Source organism: Maylandia zebra, linkage group LG16 (assembly GCF_041146795.1).
Source record: "Maylandia zebra isolate NMK-2024a linkage group LG16, Mzebra_GT3a, whole genome shotgun sequence".
In the NCBI taxonomy this organism is placed as follows: domain Eukaryota; kingdom Metazoa; phylum Chordata; class Actinopteri; order Cichliformes; family Cichlidae; genus Maylandia; species Maylandia zebra.
In genome coordinates, this window is record NC_135182.1 from 32,386,624 (window position 1) to 32,405,059 (window position 18,436).

Sequence of the window (18,436 nt, forward strand, 5' to 3'; positions counted from 1 at the left end):
GCAGTCGGCACCAGTAATGGCCTTAATTTGGGTTGAGGATTGTCCAGTTTCTTGATGGACAGCCAACTGGATCCTCCGGCTCAGTGCTGGTGAAATTTTGGGGGTTTTCCACTTGACATTTTGGTTCCATAACCCTCAGGATTATTTAAGCTGCGATTGTGCACTGCGAGAGACCCTGCATATGCAGTTCAACAAGCCGACCACGTTCAAAAAGGGAAAATTTTTTTGCCTTTGCCATCAGAACGTCATGACAGTGTGACTACCTGACAGAAAATGACAATAAATCCACATTTTTGCACAGATTTGGCCTTTTAAAGGCTTGTGGTCCTAAACTTTTGATCAGCTGTAAAACAGCTACAGTAGTGTTTTCAATAAACTGCATGTTCAAAAAAATGTTTTGTCTCACTCCCATTTCTTGGAACCTTGCTATGATCCAACCATGCAAAATATAATGTTTTGCCATTTTTCAAGTGGTCTTAAACTTTTGTATGTTTGGACTGTATGTTTAGGCACTGAACACTAATGGTTAGGTTCAGGAAAAGATCTTGGTTTGTAATAAAACCCCTTCTCAAAAGTGGCCATGCACACTGAGAAATTATGCTTCCCAGTGAGTTTAAATATGGTGCCAATTCATACTTTATGAGTGTCCATATGCTATGACTTTGAAGTAAGACCTGTTTATGGGTGGAACCATAAACCCAGTGTGTCACTGCACCAACACCAAAGGACAACTTGTGGGTACCCGATAGATGCCCGTCTTGACACAACAACAGTATCTGACTCCCTAGGAATGAGACCAGGCATACTACACTATTATTACATACTACATTGTAGTGCTATATGTTAAAATAATGGTGTGATTTCACTGTCTGCCAAACAACATTTACACCATTCTGGAGCCAAATATCAGTTAATTAAAATCACTGTTGGCATACCTCACCCTTGACTATAAAAACTGAAGTAAGTTGTACAGTGTAGGATAACAAACACAAATCTGTTTACCATTGCTATCTGGTTACTGTCAATGAATTGAAGATCCTATAGCATGGGTTTGATTCTCAGCTGTTCCAGAGGCTGAGAGGAACGATCCTCTTGAAGCAGGCGGACTGATAAAACCAAAGTGCGAGATCTCACATTCTGCAATCCAGACCTGCTTGATTGAGGATGGAATAAAACTCTTGCCAGAATCGGAACTAAACGTTGATTCAAAGAGCAAAAAGAGGACACTGGTTATGAAACCGGCCACATCTTCATGCTCTGGCGTGTACAATTGTAAAACTGATGATGATTCAGAGTTCAACGATTTCTGTGTGGAGGTGAAAGGTGATATGATCTCTTTTGGCCATGTTTTCTTGGCAAATGTTTTAACTGTTCTGTTTTGTACACCTTCATGACCTCTAATACTTAACAAAGCAAAACCTGATCATCATCGTATCCATCGTAGCTGATTTTCTTAAACGTCTAAACGTTTAGCTGCTTTCTGTATACATGCTTTACATTTTAGGACAGCGTCTTCAGTGTCCAGCATGTATTATGATGAACTTTTTTTTCTGCAAACCTGTGTAAATAGTATTTCATGAGTGCACTGCCGCACATATGTTTTTACATCACTTCAAATGTGGCTTAACACCCACCAATGCTTCTGATGTCTGTGAGGAGTTATTACCTTGACAGCAAAGCTTAAAATCAGCATGACTAGGCTGTGAAAACTTGTGCATGAGCATAAATAATGAGATCTAGATTCATCCGAAAACTACTTTTAGTATTTTGTTTTTTTGTTTTTTTCTGCAGCACCACCGGTAACATTTGCTGATATCCCAGAGAGGGACCTTTTCCAGAGTGTTGTGGAACATGAACAGCTTGTTCTGTCATGTGAAGTATCAAGGTCTGATGGTGTTGTCAAATGGTACAAAGACGGAACTGAAATGCAACCAACCAATAATGTTACAATCCAAGCAGAGGGCACCAACAGAAAGCTGATTACACATTCAGCCCAACTGTCCGATACAGCTACATACACATCCCGTGTAGGAGACAACGTTTTAGTCTTCAAAGTTAACATACGAGGTAATAAAATACTCAAATACAACAGTCCAGAATTCAAAAACTCTGCTGATTGTATCTGCATATACAGATGTGGCTTCAATTACTTGTACTCTTTCTCCAAAGAACCTCCTGTGACGATAATCTATCCCAAGGAGGATGTCCACCTTGACCGTCATGTCCCTGACGAAATTATTCTAAGCTGTGAACTGTCTCGTGCCAGTGGTGTGGTCAGCTGGTATAAAGACGGTCAAAAGCTTCAAGAGAGTGAGAACATCAAGCTCAAGGTAGAAGGGCCTTATCGACGACTTAAGATACTGTCTAGTGGAGTAGAGGATTCTGGAGAATACGTCTGTGATACAGCTGACGATTCAATATTCTTTCACCTAAATATCACAGGTACAAACACCTGACACTATAGATACTGTCTGTGCATGTGGGGATATGTCACTGTTCTAAGAGAAAGGAGCACAATGTCCTATTAGGGGGTTGGTATATTTAACTCAAACAAGTCAATGTCACGCATCATCAGAACATTTTTAAGGCTAAAATATTGATATCTAAATGGCCTCCCACCAAGGTAAGGTGAAATTAACTCTGGTCTGTTGCTCTGCAAAGAGCTGAGAAATATTTTAACTGGTGCATACAGAAGCCTTTACACTATTATGCAGTATTGTTTTAATTGAAAAGCTGGGTAATACCATTCACTTTCAGAACCTCCAGTGAAGATTGTATCCCCAAGTCAGTCAGAAATGGAACTGTGTCAGCAGACATCTGAGAGGATGGTGCTAAGCTGTGAGATCTCACGGCCCAATGCAATGGTACGCTGGTATCGTGATGGACTCGAGGTGGAGGAGAACGACAATCTCATTCTGGAGGTGGACGGTGTCTACAGAAGACTTATTATACCTAAAACCACTGTCAAAGATTCAGCAGAATATGTATGCGACACAGCGGATGACTCCAAGACGTTCTTTGTAAACATAGCAGGTAATTAAACTTAATAATTAGAAGGCTCTTGCTATGTCAGCATATATCCACTCTAACTTAAGATTCACTTAACACACAGAGCCTCCTGTTCGCTTCATTCGTCCTCGGAAGATGGCAAGTAGAGTAGAGAAAATGGCCGGGGAGACTCTACTTCTAGACTGCGAGGTTTCAAGATCAAATGCTGAAGTCACTTGGAAGAAGAATGGGGAAGAAGTCGAAGACTCTAGAAACATCACAATCCTTGAAGATGGCGTCATCCATCAGTTGACCATTCACTTTCTGACAGTGGAAGATGCTGGGCAATATGTCTGCGACGCAAAAGACGATGTAATGGATTTCAGTGTGATAGTGCAAGGTAGGTTAAGCCTCATGCCTGAATTATGCTTCTGGGGTGAATCTATGTAGAGCCACTGAAGTTGCCCACGGAAGTGGCAGGCTGCATTGATGGTGATGTGTGGTTATATTTCTAGGAAGGCTATACTCTAAGGTTTCATAAGGGTTTGTGCTTACGACATATCTATGGTGTAGATTTAACACAGACGTACTGTCTGTAAACAGGCCTAGAGACTAGTTGTTGATCTCCAGTTGCTAGGGAAAAATGTGTATGTGTCCCAGCACCAAAAACCTTGATTGTTTTGGTTTCTAGCAGATTGCTGCAGTTGCCTGTAGTGTGCATGAAAGATAGAGATTTGTCTGCAAACACTTTACATTTACACTCCAAGCAGCAGTAAAACCTGGAAAACATTGACAAAAGTAGGACATTATTGCTTTAACAAACACATTTTAGAAGCCACAACTTTTACTTTGAAGGCAAATGGTTTCCAGACTGTTTCACTATCATTTGGGGAATAGTTTGCGAGTGCAGCGTATATAGCTTGACTGTCCTGCAACCATTGGCTAGCAGTGAAGGAATACATTTTTCCTTTGCAGATGGTCTGGCAATTATTCTGTTCCAATAAATGGAATGTTCTGTTTTCTTCATTTTCAGAATTACCTGTAAAAATTCTTGGAAAAACAGATGCAAAAATAGAAAAACAGTTCTTAGTATCAGATGACATTATTCTTGTATGTGAACTCTCAAGAGCCAATGCCTCAGTCAGCTGGTATAAAGATGACAAGCTTATTGATGACAATGAGCGATACTGCATCGAAGAGCAAGGTGTTTTCCGATCTCTGGTGGTCCTAAATGCGGCATTTGAAGATTCAGGGGAATATACCTGCGATGCAGTGGATGATAAAATAGTCTTCTATATCACTGTCAAAGGTAATATTAATAATAAATACTTAACAACTTGTCTTTCCTTTATGTTGAACACAAAATGATAATGTGCTTGTTTTTGTTCAGAGCCTCCTGTGCAGATCATTGGAAATGCAGGCCACCCAGAGCATCATATACTGGTAGCAGGAGATGATCTTATTTTGGAGTGTGAAGTGTCTCGGCCAAACGCCACAGTTGAGTGGTTATGGAACGGCAAGAGACTGAAACCAGATACTCGCGTAAAAATTGACAACTATGACGTTGTTAGGAAGCTTGTTCTCTCTGGACTTCAGCCCTCGGACTCTGGAGAATACATTTGCGATGCCCTCGATGACAAATTGATAACAACTGTAGAGGTCCAAGGTAAGTTAAGATGATGTTCAAAGAGGTGTCAGAATTTCATATGACTAGGTTTAACCTCCTAAGACCCAAACTCTTTCATGAAATGCATTTTTAATTTTTCTTTGCTATTTGGGTTGATTGGGAACTGATGATTGTAAAAACAAAGAATTACCAGATTTTTTTTTTTTTACCTAATTTTTGTTTCTGAGAAAAATGAGATCCACATATGAGGACATTCGTTTTAAATTTTGATAGATCAGTGGCAGTATAACGTCCTTGTAAGTGGATATCAGGCCCTTGTAGAGAAAAATTAAGTATTTTGGTCTAGACAACCCAAAATGTGATGTCCACATATGTGGACGCCAGGTCCTAGGAGGTTAATGATGCTTGCACTTGGAATTTCAAGCAGCTTCTTTGTAAATGTATTTTTGCTCAGAGCCGCCAGCCAAGTTTCTGAATAAAAAAGCAAACAACATCACAGCCTATGAAAACGAGAGCGTCACACTGTGTGCCATTGTGAGCCATGAAAGAGCAAATGTTCGGTGGCTGAAAGATGGCCAACTATTGAACGAGGAGAACATTCACATCTCCAGTGTGGGTAATACCCACAAGCTCATCATTAATCCTCTGCAGCTGTCTGATTCTGGAGAATATGTCTGTGACGTAAAGACAGATGAGATGTATTTCAGTCTTTTAGTGAAAGGTAGGAATTTGTCACTTAACAAAATGTGACCTCTCTTTCTAAGTATTTGATTACAAGATGCCATGATCTAAAACTGTATTTCTTTGCCCAACAGAAATGAAGGTTAAATTTATCAGACAGTTGGAGAATATCAAGGCTCTAAAGGGAACCCGCCTTACGTTACAATGTGAGATCAACAAGCCAAAAGGAGACGTTCAGTGGCTAAAAAATGGCAACGAGATCTCTCATAGCCGTCAGCACACAATCAGGGCTCAAGGTAGAGAGCGGAGCTTTACCATCCACCAACTAATGGAGGAAGACAGTGGAGAATATGTCTGTGAATCCACAGATGACAAGACCTCAGCCACTGTTACTGTAGAAAGTAAGTCCGTGTAAATCTTTAAGAGAGACAATATGCTGGCCAATGTGCAATTGTAACATGTGAGCAAAGTTTGAGCTCACAATTCATATGAATGTTTTTCAGCCCCCCGTATTATTGAGTTCATAGCAGAGCTTCGCAATGTCATCATCTGTGAAGGAGAAGATGCAGTTTTTAAGTGTGTGGTTTCACCAGAGAACACCAAGTTGGTGTGGCGCTTAAACGGCAAGCAAGTAGCCCTGAACGAGCGCACTGTGGTTTCCAGCAATGGGCTATGCCACATGCTCTGCATCAACAACTGCATGGTTTCAGATAGCAGCAGAGTGACCGCTGATGCAGAGGGGTTGATTTCAGAGGCAGAACTACAGGTTCAAGGTGAGTTGCGGCCCCTGCGATTGACACTTTACAAATTTGAATAATCCATAGAGGTTAGAATATTCAACATTAAGTTTCCTTATTTTTCTCTGGTGACTATCAAGCTTCAGTGGAGTAGTTTCCCTTTAATGGCATATATGACACATATTCCTTGCAAACAACTTTAAACTATTGAAAAGGTGACTTTGACAGCTTGCACCTCACAGGTTCTCATATCAGAATTCCTCTGGTTACTGACAGAGACAAGTGGCTCAGTGGTTTTGGCGTGCATTGCACTGCAGGGGGTAAGGCCCCACAGAGCTTTTTACTCATTCTCTGTGCTTAAACTTGCCATGCACCTTTGCTGGTTTACATATTCCCGTTGGTTTGGGTGTGGCCTCACAGTAGACTTAACAAAAACCACATACATAACTTAAGCATACTGTAATTGAATATAAGTGATGCAGAAAAACTGTTGACACGCTGTTATGTACTAATTCCTAACATTCACTTCAAGAGCAACAGGTGCTGTTCAGTAAGAAAATGACACCAGTTGTAGCTGAAGAATACAGTGAAGCAACTCTAGAAGTGGAGGTGAGTGTGGATTCGGGAGAGGTGCGGTGGATGAGGCAAGGGGTGCTAATCCACCCTGGGGCCAAGTATACTCTAAAGCACAAGGGCCGCAAACACAGTCTCACCCTCCACAAAGTGTCAATATCTGACCGGGGCACCTACAGCTGTGAAACCCTTCATGACCGCACACAAGCCCAGCTCACAGTGGAACGTAAGTGCCCACGTGTTCTCACTATGCCCTGTTGTTGTTTGTTTACCGCTGTTGCCGACAACCCCATCTCACGCGCAGCCTCCATCACTGCTTCATATGAAGGCAAATTTCAATTAACTGAGTAAGAGTAATTTGAGTGACCTGGGGACCAGGTTGGCACTTGTACTGAAATATGATGGAATCCAACAGGTGATATCCTTACAGCCCAAGCTGACTTTCGGACCAGGGCTTTCTGTTGTGACGCAGGACCAACAAAGCCCTGATAATTACACATGGGTGGGACACACCAAATTCTATTCTAAGGGTTAAATGCTTGATAATTAAAAGATGCCTCTGTTCACAGCCCATAATTTGATTTTGTAAACAAAATAGAAAATTCCTATGAATAAGCGTCATTTAACTTTCTCGAGAGCATTGAGGCCTGGCATACTGTAAAACGGGTAGGTTGTGGTGATTAAGATGTACTTATGCTTGTTTTTCTTTGCAGATGCTTCTTGTGTTTCGTAGTCCTATGAGCCACAGGCCAGTGGGTGAATTAAAGGCTGTTCTTTCAACACTAGTGTGGGTGGGAAGGGGAAAGTCAGTACTTCAGGCTGCTGTTGGCACCTCCTATGAATTTGGATCTCCTCCTATTGCATCTAAATTTACACCCTGGCCTTCAAAATTGAGGTTGTTGTCATCAGGTCTCCAAAATAAACACTCCTTTTTTTCCACAGGGAATGTGTGTCTGTGTTAGAATAGGTGAAAAATGTTGGCCCTTCCAAAGTGCACTGGGCTTTTGCGTAAAGCCCAGTGCTCAAATGGCTTGTGTACGTGCCAGCTTGTATTGTTTAACCACTGTGCACCAAAAAGACTCCACGCCTGTTCTCCGACTATAAAAGGACGCCATGTCTGCTCAGCGCTAAATGCCTGAAATGAAAATGCCTGTGTTAGGTTCCCAGTCTCTCAAACATGACTTTTCCCACTTTGATGCCTCTGTAGCTCGAAAAATCACAATCAAGAGGGGACTGACTGACATTAAAACCACAGAGAGGGAAACGGCTTCTTTTGAGGTAGAGGTGTCCCATCCCAATGTCCCGGGCACATGGATGAGAAACGGACTCAAGCTTAAGCCAACTAATCACTTCCGTATGAGCGCAAAAGGACAAGTCCACAGCCTTACTATCTCTAACCTGTCAGTAGAAGACACTGGCACCTTTGTGTTCTGCATAGAGAATCTGAAGACCTCTGCAAGGCTTGTTGTAAAGGGTAGGTACTTTTGAGAAATTGTAAAGAGAAGCAGCTTTGCGATAATGAGTGCAAATTGCTCAACTGTTTAGTTCAATAATCATGTAAGTAATCCAGGCCAACTTATTATGCACTTCTGTTCACAGCAGGCAAACTGCAACTTTACTCATTTTGTTGTGACCTTAAACTGGTAGCTAAAGTGGCCTACTCAACGCTGGCCATGTGCCAACTAGTGGAGGCATGTAACAGAATGGATTGACAGCACTGCTACCACTGCCTTTATCCGGGCTCGTGTTACAAACACAAATTGGCCTAGCCCAACCAAGTGAAAAGCAGTAGCTCGGTTGAGTCTTTTCTGTCAGGTGTCATTTTAACCTCATGCTGTAAAATAATCCACTCCATAACCAGTCACTCAGTATGCATCATCCCTTTGAGCTCAGTATGAAATGCTGTCGATGACAATTGGATGAAAATGTCATCGCAATGAATCCATATAAGTTACTCCTAAAGGTTACTTTAATTTTGAGCAGCAATGTGTTTGAAGAAATTTAAGCAGGATTTTGGCTGTTAAGTAATCTCTTTCTGCACCAGAGCCCCCAGTGACCGTTTTCAGAAAACTGGAGAACCAGAGGTTCCCTGAAGGGGCAGTAATCTCCATCGAGTGTGAGCTGTCAAGACACAACGTGGATGTGAAATGGATGAAGGTCAGTGTTTGGTTTTTTTATTTATTCTTTACTGGCAACATTTGTGATACTGACAAAAGATCACAGAAAAAAAAAACACCCTGAAAACATTGATGTTAAAAGTTTTTTTAGAGTAATTTCCCCAAACCAACTCTTGATCTCTGCAGAATGTTCAAAGTAAAATTTTACTGCATTTGTTTGTTTTATTTTGTGTTTTCTTATCATTTTCAGGACGGGGCTGAGGTGAAGACCAGCAAAGACTTGCGCATTTATGCAATGGGAAGGAAACGGTTTCTCCAGATCATGAAATGCCAAGTCAGTGATTCTGGCATGTACACCTGCGATGCAGGAGATGCAGCTACATCCTGCACTGTGGAAGTCTACGGTACAGTCTACTATGTAAAATGATACCAACTTGATGGCAACCAAGTATTAAAGCAGTTGTAGGTTTTAAAAAAAATTGTTACTGGTCCTAAATTTATATAGTTTTGATAAGAAGCGATATTATGAGATGGGGTGTTTTTTGCAATAAGGACCTTACAAAAACTAGAATGATGACTCACTACAGTGCCACATCAAATGGTTGGGCATTTTTATTCAGAATTACACAATTACTACCAAGGTCATCTTCTGAGCTATGATCAGACACTGTTAGATGGCTTGGAACCTGAATGCTACACAGCTGTAGCCGGTGTATTCAACAAGAATCACCTGTTGCTTCAACACTTATAAAGCCCACGTGCCTGATTATTGGTATCTATGCTGGTATAGCTGGACATTATCGCATCAATCACCAATTATTCGCAATTCAAACAAGCCAAGCTTTAGTTAGCAGTTAGCAATAACCTCACTGAAGCATGTTGTAGTTGAACACAACTACACCAAACTACAACAAATAAGTAACTTAATAAGTTACTAAATATAATTTTGTATTGCCTGCCAGCGATTTGAGGTTGTGGTTAAGGCTCCATTATATATAGGAGTACAGTAGTCTAATTTTGGAGATATTGTTGCTTTTTGGCTAACAGTACTAGTAAGATTAGTATCTCCATTTTAAGATACCGGTTCTGACATTTAAAGCTCTTCAAGGACAAGCACCAGCCTACATCATTGAACTTTTACAGCCCTATGTCCCTAGTAGGTCCCTGAGGTCTTGTGATCCGGGCCTACTTGTTGTTCAGCATACAAGGCTGAAAACCAAGGGAGACAGAGCTTTTGACACTGTGGCCGCCAGACTGTGGAACTCTCTTCCTCAGAACTTAAGATCTACGGACTCAGTGATCACTGTTAAAAACAACTAAAAACACATCTTTTTAGAATTGCATTTTGTTAACTGTCTGTTTTTGTTTTATACCTTGTGAAGCACTTTGTGATCTTTTATCTAGAAATGTGCTATATAAATAAAATTTTACTTACTTACATGTGCATATAATGCAGTTCTCTTAATGTTTAAGAAGAACACAGCAGAGAATAAGTGTCTTTCTTCTTAAAAATCAAGATGAGCTATTAAGAAATTGTACTTGTGTGGATACCATCAGAAAAATATTTGCAGATACAGAGCTACATATAAAAAATACATTAGTTAAAAGTTTCTGTGTCTGAGAAAAATTAGAAACTTAGCTATACAAATATATTGTTCTAATAAAATGTTCATAATTGTAGCCCCAATAGTGCTATTAGGCTAGTATTACTAATTAGGTTGGGAAGTTATTAATGATTAATAATAAATTATTAGTACTGCTGGATGTAGCTGGTATTTATGGCCATGTTGTTTTAGTAAGGAGTTGAAACTGCATTCAAGACGTGGCTTTCAGCTTTACAAATACAGCACAATGCTGCCATCTGCCTGCAACATTTATATGTTTTATGTCTGCTGGATGTGTGAATGAGGACTCCATTGTAATCTTAAATATATATATGTATACATATGTATTTATATATACATATTTTTAAATTTGAATTCTACAGAGCGTGAGCTGGTGATCCTCCAAGGTCTTGAGGACCTGGACATCCAAGAGGATGAAAACGCTGTGTTTGTTTGTGAGATCTCAGTGGAGGATGTGCCAGGGGAATGGTACAAAAATGGGGAGCGGATACAGCCCACCAGCACCATTAAGATCCGCCAGGAAGGTTCGCAAAAACCAAAACAAATAAACAAACAAAAATACTTTTTAGGCTTTAACCAGAAAGAAAACCTGAGAATTTGAAAAAATATTTTATAATAAACATTTCAGAATTTTTTTCATTTCAGGGACAAAACATTTTCTTCTCATGTGCAACGTGCGAGCAGAGGACTCTGGAGAGATTAAGTTTGTGGCGAGGCACATTGAATCTGTTGCTTACTTGGAGGTGGAAGGTATTCAAATAATGCACCTACTAACTAATTAGAATGGATAAACCATACTGGGGCAACCTGATGATCCTTAAGTTTTGGGGGGTTAATTCAGTGATTTTTGCTCAGTTAATCCAACTAAACAGTAAAATTTCATTTTTTCAATGCAATCAATATTTAGCTTCACATTTCCTGTCTCTAGTGCATGTATTGAATATGTATTGTCTAATCATTAAAGTAAGGTGAGGTAGGTTACAATGTCTACCTCAGTGTGTTGTGATTTCAATAAGACCCATATTTAAACGACATTCCTTCCCTTTCAGAGCTTCCAGTCAGTATTGTAAAACCTCTGCAAGACAAGACGGCCCTTGAGAAGAGCCGTGTGATCTTGGACTGCACAGTATCCAACCCCAGATGTAGCATCCGCTGGTACAAAGGCAGCAATGTCATCCTGCCCTCTGAACGCTTCGAGATCTGCAGTGAAGGATGTTATCGCAAGCTGATCATCCAGCAGGTGGCGCTAGATGATGAGGGCACATACAGTGTGCAGGTTGGAGATTATACTTGCTCTGCAAAGCTGACAGTGGAGGGTAAGAGGCTTTTTCATTAAAGCTTAACATCATCAGTGCACAAAAATGACATCTGACTAAAAGTTAGGTCTAGTTCTTTTAGCAGGATATTGTTATCTAGGCATGCACCACCTTTACTAGGTCTGTTTTTATTTCTGTGCCATTGATTATCCCATAAAATGGGTTGTAGAGACAAATGTCAGGACTTAAATTTTTTCCACCCCTTCCCCCCAGAGTCTGTTATTAAAATACCCAGAGTTTGTTATTAGAGCTGTAACAGGATAAAATCCCTCTCTTATAGCAGCAACAGCAAATACTGTGTGTGCATATATAACCAGATAGTGCCACCTACTGGAACAGCAGAGTTACCACATGTAATTTCTTATTTCGTGAAAGGTGTAATATCCCGGCACATTTTTATATAGGAGTCAGTCTGTTTTAATTTCACAATCACCTTATTTAACTTGATCATGGGTGATATAAAGTAATGTTCATAGATAAGTCCCCAAACGGGCAAATTAAAATCATCTACACTGATTTGATTCTACACTGATTTCATAGTGTAGTGGTTTACAAATTTGCCTAAATCATGAAAGAGTCCTGTTTGAGAACAGAATGAGAGCATGGCCAGCAGAAGAACCCCTCCTAGGTCATTCCTGGGAGGGCAAATCTACTGTGGCGCTGCTTTGTAAATATGGGAACAGTTAAAGAAAGACTTTGTTTAACTTTCAGGAAAGCAATGTAATAATAATGATGATGATGATGATCCAAAAGGCAAAAACATGGGATGTTTCTTGGCAACATAATCTGACGTGAAAAATATCAGCCGGGCTCTTTAATGTAAGACATTGACTTTGTAATTTTAAAAAATCATCCATCCAGCATCTTAACCGCTAATTAGTATGCAGGAGCAACACTGTTAAAAAGATTGTTGAATATATTGTAGTCTGACATTCAGTGCTCTGGATGTTTGTGTTATCCTCGATTTTGGTAGTGAACCTGTAATATCTCCTTGGATACTGATGTTCAGAGTTGGTTATAGAATAAAATCTTGAACAATTTTAAAGATTATAGCTTTCTCTTTTGACTGTGTGGCTGTAAAATCTGGTCACAGTTTTTCAGTCTTGAAAATTTTGAGTGGCTGTATTCTGTACTTAGAACACTCAAACGCTGTTAAAAGAAACTGTAAAAAAAAAAAATCATTTTTTCCAGTGTCCTCACTGTAGTTTCAGGGCCTGTGAAAATTTTATAGTTTTATTAAATAGACAGAAATTATTGGATGTAAATGAGCTGATTTTGAGGGGATCGGGTGGGCCCTTGTTCATATTTGGTTGATTTTTCTTCAGTTGTTCCTTCACAGTTTATTTTGGTGTACTTCCCTGTAATCCTGTAATTAATTTTTTAAAACCGTTTTCTTGATTGGGGCTTAATTACCATAGCATGGAGAGAGGGAGAGAGAGAGAGAAGGAGAGACCCTCAATTGTTTTGTTTTTAACCAGTAGGTGTCAGCCTCCTCAAACAGTTAACTGTCTACTTCTTACCTTGTGAAGTAAGATAGGGTGCCTTGGCCTATGACAGCTCGGATGATCTCCAGCTTCTCTGTGACCCTGATGGATAAAAATATGGAGTGATGGAAGTTTTGCCTCCTTTGTTTTAACTTCTCTGTTCAGACCGAGACATCTTCTTAAAAGTGTGTATTCGTAGGTTAAAACACTTAACCGCTTTCTCTCTCATGCCCTTACCCAGGCCAGTCTTTATTGATGGTCCGAGAGCTTAAAGATGTGGAAGTCATGGCTCCTGATGAGGCCTGCTTCGAATGTGAGGTCTCAGCTCCTGTCTTCAAATCCCCCGTGTGGACTCTGAACGGGGAGCCTTTGCAGCCGAGCTCTCGGGTACGCCTGGAGAAGATGGGCACAGTGCACAGGCTGACCCTCAGGCAGACCTCTCCGGAATTGAATGGCGTGGTAGAGTTCACAGCTGGGAAAACAAAGAGCAAAGCCCAGCTACGGATAGTGAGTAAGTAGAATAATGGCAATTTTTAAGAGGCAGTATTTTAGTAGGTTTATTTGCATATTTGAAATAACTTTAGATGATTCATAGAGGTCCGCAAATTCATCCTCAAAATATGGCTACAGACATCCTTTAATATTATAGATTATTATTAACTTTTAGGAGTGTGTGTGTGTGCTGTAAAAGTCATGCTCTAGCCGGTTAAACATGCAAATTAAAAACTGGTCATGTAATTGACACCTGAACCACTGATGGAGGTAATAACAAAGTCTCGAATTTGCTCCATTCGAATGCAAAGAAACAAAATATAGAAAGTGTAATGATGCACAGTTGGAGGAGAAAATGATGTTTGAGTGTAATAGTAACATTATGTTTTCTTTGCCATGAACTGAATATGCAGATTTGGAGGTGAACAAAACAAACTGCCCATGTGGCGTATTTAAAGTGTGTTGCATGACTTGGCGTGGTATATACAGCACAAAGCAATAAAAACAGTAAATGTTTGGCTCCCACAGTGCTGCGTTCTATTATCAATATAGGGTGTTTATGGTGGCAGTCCATCAACAGGCATGTAGGTCAAGCAAAATGGAGCACGCACCCGCCGAAGCAGGAGTAGGTTAAACTATTTTTAGTTTTATTATGTCGCCTTTTAAATGAATGTGTGCTATGTTCAGGCAGTAAAACTGTCAGAAATTCACTCAGCTTTAAAAAAGAGGACAGATTGCAACATGAGCAGAACCCCATGCATGAGTAGGAAAAGTCAAAGCAATTAAAACACTGGTGAAGTAAATGGATTTGCTCTGATTGTGTTATAATACACTTAATTTTGCTCACATGATAGCTGCATCTACATTTGGATCTTATAATATATGTGATTGCCTTCAGGTCTCAGACTTCAGAAATCATAAGAAATGTGTGGATTACTTTTGTAAAATAAAAGCTTAAATTGTTGCTATTATGGAAGGCAAAAAATTATTATTCTTTCACATGACATGTAGGTAGTTTGGGGTTTTTTTATTTTGCAAACACAGCATAATTTTAGATCTCGTGTCTCTTAATATCTTAGATAAAATGTATAAAAGAAGAATCAGTCTTTAGAAAAATAATTTTTACCCAGGGGTAAAAGTATCCCCTTTGGAGTTTAATTATAAGTTTATGCCTTGAGGAAAAAGGCAGAGTTTCCAACTTTAAGATAAATAGGTATGAATTATTGCATAAAGTAATAAATTGAAATAGGTGAAATTGTAAATGAGTGTTTGTGTATTATCTTACATAATGTGTTTCCTCGTTTATCCAAGATAACATTCTGCCAAGGGTGAAAATAAAGGCTAATGTAGTCTAGTTTAATCTAATCTAATCAAAGAAGATTCGTAAAGAGTGAGGAGTCAGAAACCAAAGGAAGTAGGCTAGCAGGTCATACAGTAAGTAGGCTTGCATGCTCTGTTTATCCTCCTGTTTGACTAGAATGGGTATTATAATTTTTTAAAATGCAGATCATTTTGTATTAAATAAGATTTGCAACTAGCTCTTAAGCTCTTTATCTTATCAAAGCATTTATTGAGGTCACAGAACAACATCAAGGGAACCAAGGACATTTTTCCCCACATGCATTAGCTTCACGTTTCAATCCTAAAACTGCATCTTTCTTTTATATGCAATCTATGATCCACAGTTTTCTGCTCACACTGTGTTAGGGGTTACTTTTATTCTTGGTTTAGAATTACTGTTCTATGTAATGCAATAGAAAAATAAAGCGGAAAAGAAAACATAAAAGGATGGTTGATATAGTTAGCATCAATTGTGAATAAAAAGGTTTATTAATTAAAAATGTGCTAGCATGAAATTATCATCCAACAGTATAGATAAATACAGCTGAAACAGATTTGTCACTAAACAGCTGGAAATTATTGGCTAAATCTAAGATTAACAATTGAAACTGTTGGCTAATGGTACACCAGACTGCTTGGTATGTGGAGAAACTATGTTAAGAATAGCTAACAGTATCATTTAACTCTGGATTATCCTTAGTTTTATCTAACAGTCAACAAATGTGTTAGCTAAACATTAATACTTAAAAACCGGCCAATAAATGTGATGAACAGCATTTTTGGGGTGGTAGCTAATTATTGCACACATGGTTGAGATGGTAAGCTAATAGTTAGCAATAAACAGTGGAGACAGTTTGCGAGTCATAGCTCGTAAATGGTAATCCGAATCTCAATGGTAAGAGTAAGAGTGGAAAGCTGAAAATAGTCCAGTTCCAGTATAAAATGACTTCATGGGAACTCATTTAAACATGAGAGGGAGTTCTCGAGTTCATCTGTCATGACAGTACTTTTGGGGTATCAGCTAAAACCACTTACTGAAAGGGATCACTTCTTTGAAACAGGCGCTTGTCTAGAACGGTCAGAGTTATGTTTAATTAAATCAAAAAATAAAATATGGCGAGCCTCGCTGAACCAACTGTAAGACTTTGTTTCTCTGGACTTCAAAGTAATTTTTTCCTCTGCTTCACAGGTGATCACTGAGTGAAATCCCTGCTCTACAATTACCTTGATGTGGCTTAACTATTATACTGGTGGCTGAAGTTGTACCACTGAAATTGCTTATATATTTAAATCCAGTCTGTAAACGTGGCTTAAACAGGGTTGTGATGGATTTTCATGCAGTTCATTTAATCGTCTCATCGTTTTAACGACAACATTTGCCAGCGTGTGAGAACATTTACAAAGAGTTTTTTTGTTGTTATATAAAACTGGAGTTTCGTTGTAAATAATTTCCAATGTGAAAGTGGTTTGACTGGGTTAACTGGGTTATGAAAGCTTAAGATGAATGTGTATTTGTGCCAAAGAAAATAGAATAAAATGAAATAAAAATCTGATTGAAATACTCAAACTTTAAGTCTCTGGTGTTAAAGTAACCCAACAACAACAACAACAACTCGAAAGAGATTTGGAATATAATGTATGTAAAGCAAAAATTAAAACTCTCAATGTGTGTCTGTATACACACATTGGTAGGCCTTTTCCATTAGGAAACTAACATTATGTATTAATTTTAGGCTCCCCTTATTTTATTACAGCATGTTTTTGTGTGGATGTTGTGGCAGCGACTTTTTCTTTTGGTTTAGAAAACAGAAACACATGAATGAAGTATGAGAACAGACTGCATATAAAAGATGGACTTACCCAACATGATGTAACCCACTGGCAGACTGTGATCAGCTGAGGTGTGCTGCTGCTGTTCTTTGAAGATTAAAAGGTGAAATCAACAAGATATAAGTAGATCTTGCACAAGCTATCGACGCCGATTTACAACTTGTACTCAGAATAAAGGTGGAATTCAGTGAGTGAATCATCAGCTTCAATTTTGCTCAACATTGGTGATGGATACTCCAATTTACTTATGTAAACTGGCTTAATGTTTTAAAGCATGCAGTAGGAAATAATGACTCCCCACACCTAAATAATGAGCCTGTTTTGAAAATGGAAGGAGTAGAAAATACATTAAACGTAAAAAGTCATCAGAAAAATAAATACTTAAAGCACAAATACCTGAAAATTTGACTTAAGTACAGTAACAGTAATTGCATTTAGTCGTTTCCCGCCTCTGGAACTGGTATGAAAAGTGAGTCATTAGTCAATGAGAATTTTATTTAGTTTTATGTTATATTCTAGCCATAACAACTATAATTTAGTACTGTATTCAACATGCTCTCAATCAAGCAGTTCATTCAGCCAATCAGGAAAATGCTGAGTGACATAGGAAGGAATTTGAGGACTTCTGAGGTCACTTAAGACAGCGGTCCCTACCCTTTTTGGCGCCACGGACCGGTTTATGCCCGACATTATTTTCACGGACCGGCCTTTAAGGTAAAATGGTAAATGGCCTGTATTTATATAGCGCTTTACTAGTCCCTAAGGACCCCAAAGCGCTTTACATATCCAGTCATCCACCCATTCACACACACATTCACACACTGGTGATGGCAAGCTACATTGTAGCCACAGCCACCCTGGGGCGCACTGACAGAGGCGAGGCTGCCGGACACTAGCGCCACCGGACCCTCTGACCAGGTGTCGCGGATAAATACAACAAAATAAAACTAGTACTGGTACCGAAAAAAAGAAGATTTATTCATAACACACGTGAAAAGACCCAGGAAAACAGAGTTAACAATAAAAACGATAACAAAATAACGCTGAAAACCGATAAAAACCCTGAAAACCATACATTTCACACCTGAGCCTCAACTCTCGCGGCCCGGTACCAAACGACTCACGGACCGGTACCGGTCCGAGGCCCGGGGGTTGGGGACCGCTGACTTAAGACTTTTATAGGTCCATAACTCTTTCTGCAATCAGAGTAGCCACCGCGGAATAAACCATTAAAAATACTTCTTCATACCTAAAAGTCCATTGAACGCCATCTTTTATATACAGTTTATGGGTATGACCAGTGTTGGTTTTTGTGTCAGCGCAATAAATGTTTCCATCATTGGTTCATTGTAAAGAAATATTTTTTAAAAAGTTTTCATGGAAACTTTGAATAAAGAGCTTTCTGTCTTGCAGCAAACAGCTTGTAATGTAAATATACTGGGCCAAAATGAAAGAAAAAACAACACATTTGATCACCTTGACTGATGATCAGGGCATGCTTGATTTATCAAATGGTTTTATCGTGTGGGTATTATGTTTGTCGAGTGGAGAACGATTGCCGTTTTCATATCAAACCTGTTCCATATTCCATTTTTTCCTTTCGACTTGATCTTGTATGTTGTGTT

General features: G+C 39.3%; 1 protein-coding gene across 13 annotated transcripts in view; it reads left to right on the forward strand.

The window, feature by feature from the left end:
• obsl1b (obscurin like cytoskeletal adaptor 1b) overlaps positions 1 to 18,393 on the forward strand; it is a 37,846-nt gene extending 19,453 nt beyond the window's left edge. For 12 of the 13 annotated variants that reach the window (XM_023152353.3, XM_004559174.5, XM_004559177.5 and 9 more), the window contains 19 exons: positions 1,063 to 1,323; positions 1,792 to 2,067; positions 2,170 to 2,442; positions 2,758 to 3,033; positions 3,113 to 3,388; positions 4,022 to 4,297; positions 4,379 to 4,654; positions 5,070 to 5,336; positions 5,431 to 5,697; positions 5,800 to 6,069; positions 6,566 to 6,832; positions 7,814 to 8,080; positions 8,651 to 8,763; positions 8,974 to 9,127; positions 10,711 to 10,872; positions 10,994 to 11,098; positions 11,398 to 11,664; positions 13,390 to 13,659; positions 16,171 to 18,393. In XM_023152353.3, the coding sequence (XP_023008121.3) occupies positions 1,063 to 1,323; positions 1,792 to 2,067; positions 2,170 to 2,442; positions 2,758 to 3,033; positions 3,113 to 3,388; positions 4,022 to 4,297; positions 4,379 to 4,654; positions 5,070 to 5,336; positions 5,431 to 5,697; positions 5,800 to 6,069; positions 6,566 to 6,832; positions 7,814 to 8,080; positions 8,651 to 8,763; positions 8,974 to 9,127; positions 10,711 to 10,872; positions 10,994 to 11,098; positions 11,398 to 11,664; positions 13,390 to 13,659; positions 16,171 to 16,181 (4,334 nt within the window). In that variant the 3' untranslated portion in view covers positions 16,182 to 18,393. The remainder of the gene's footprint in view (positions 1 to 1,062; positions 1,324 to 1,791; positions 2,068 to 2,169; positions 2,443 to 2,757; positions 3,034 to 3,112; positions 3,389 to 4,021; positions 4,298 to 4,378; positions 4,655 to 5,069; positions 5,337 to 5,430; positions 5,698 to 5,799; positions 6,070 to 6,565; positions 6,833 to 7,813; positions 8,081 to 8,650; positions 8,764 to 8,973; positions 9,128 to 10,710; positions 10,873 to 10,993; positions 11,099 to 11,397; positions 11,665 to 13,389; positions 13,660 to 16,170) is intronic. The other variant, XM_004559178.5, reaches the window with a different exon arrangement.
• Positions 18,394 to 18,436: the final 43 nt, after the last annotated feature.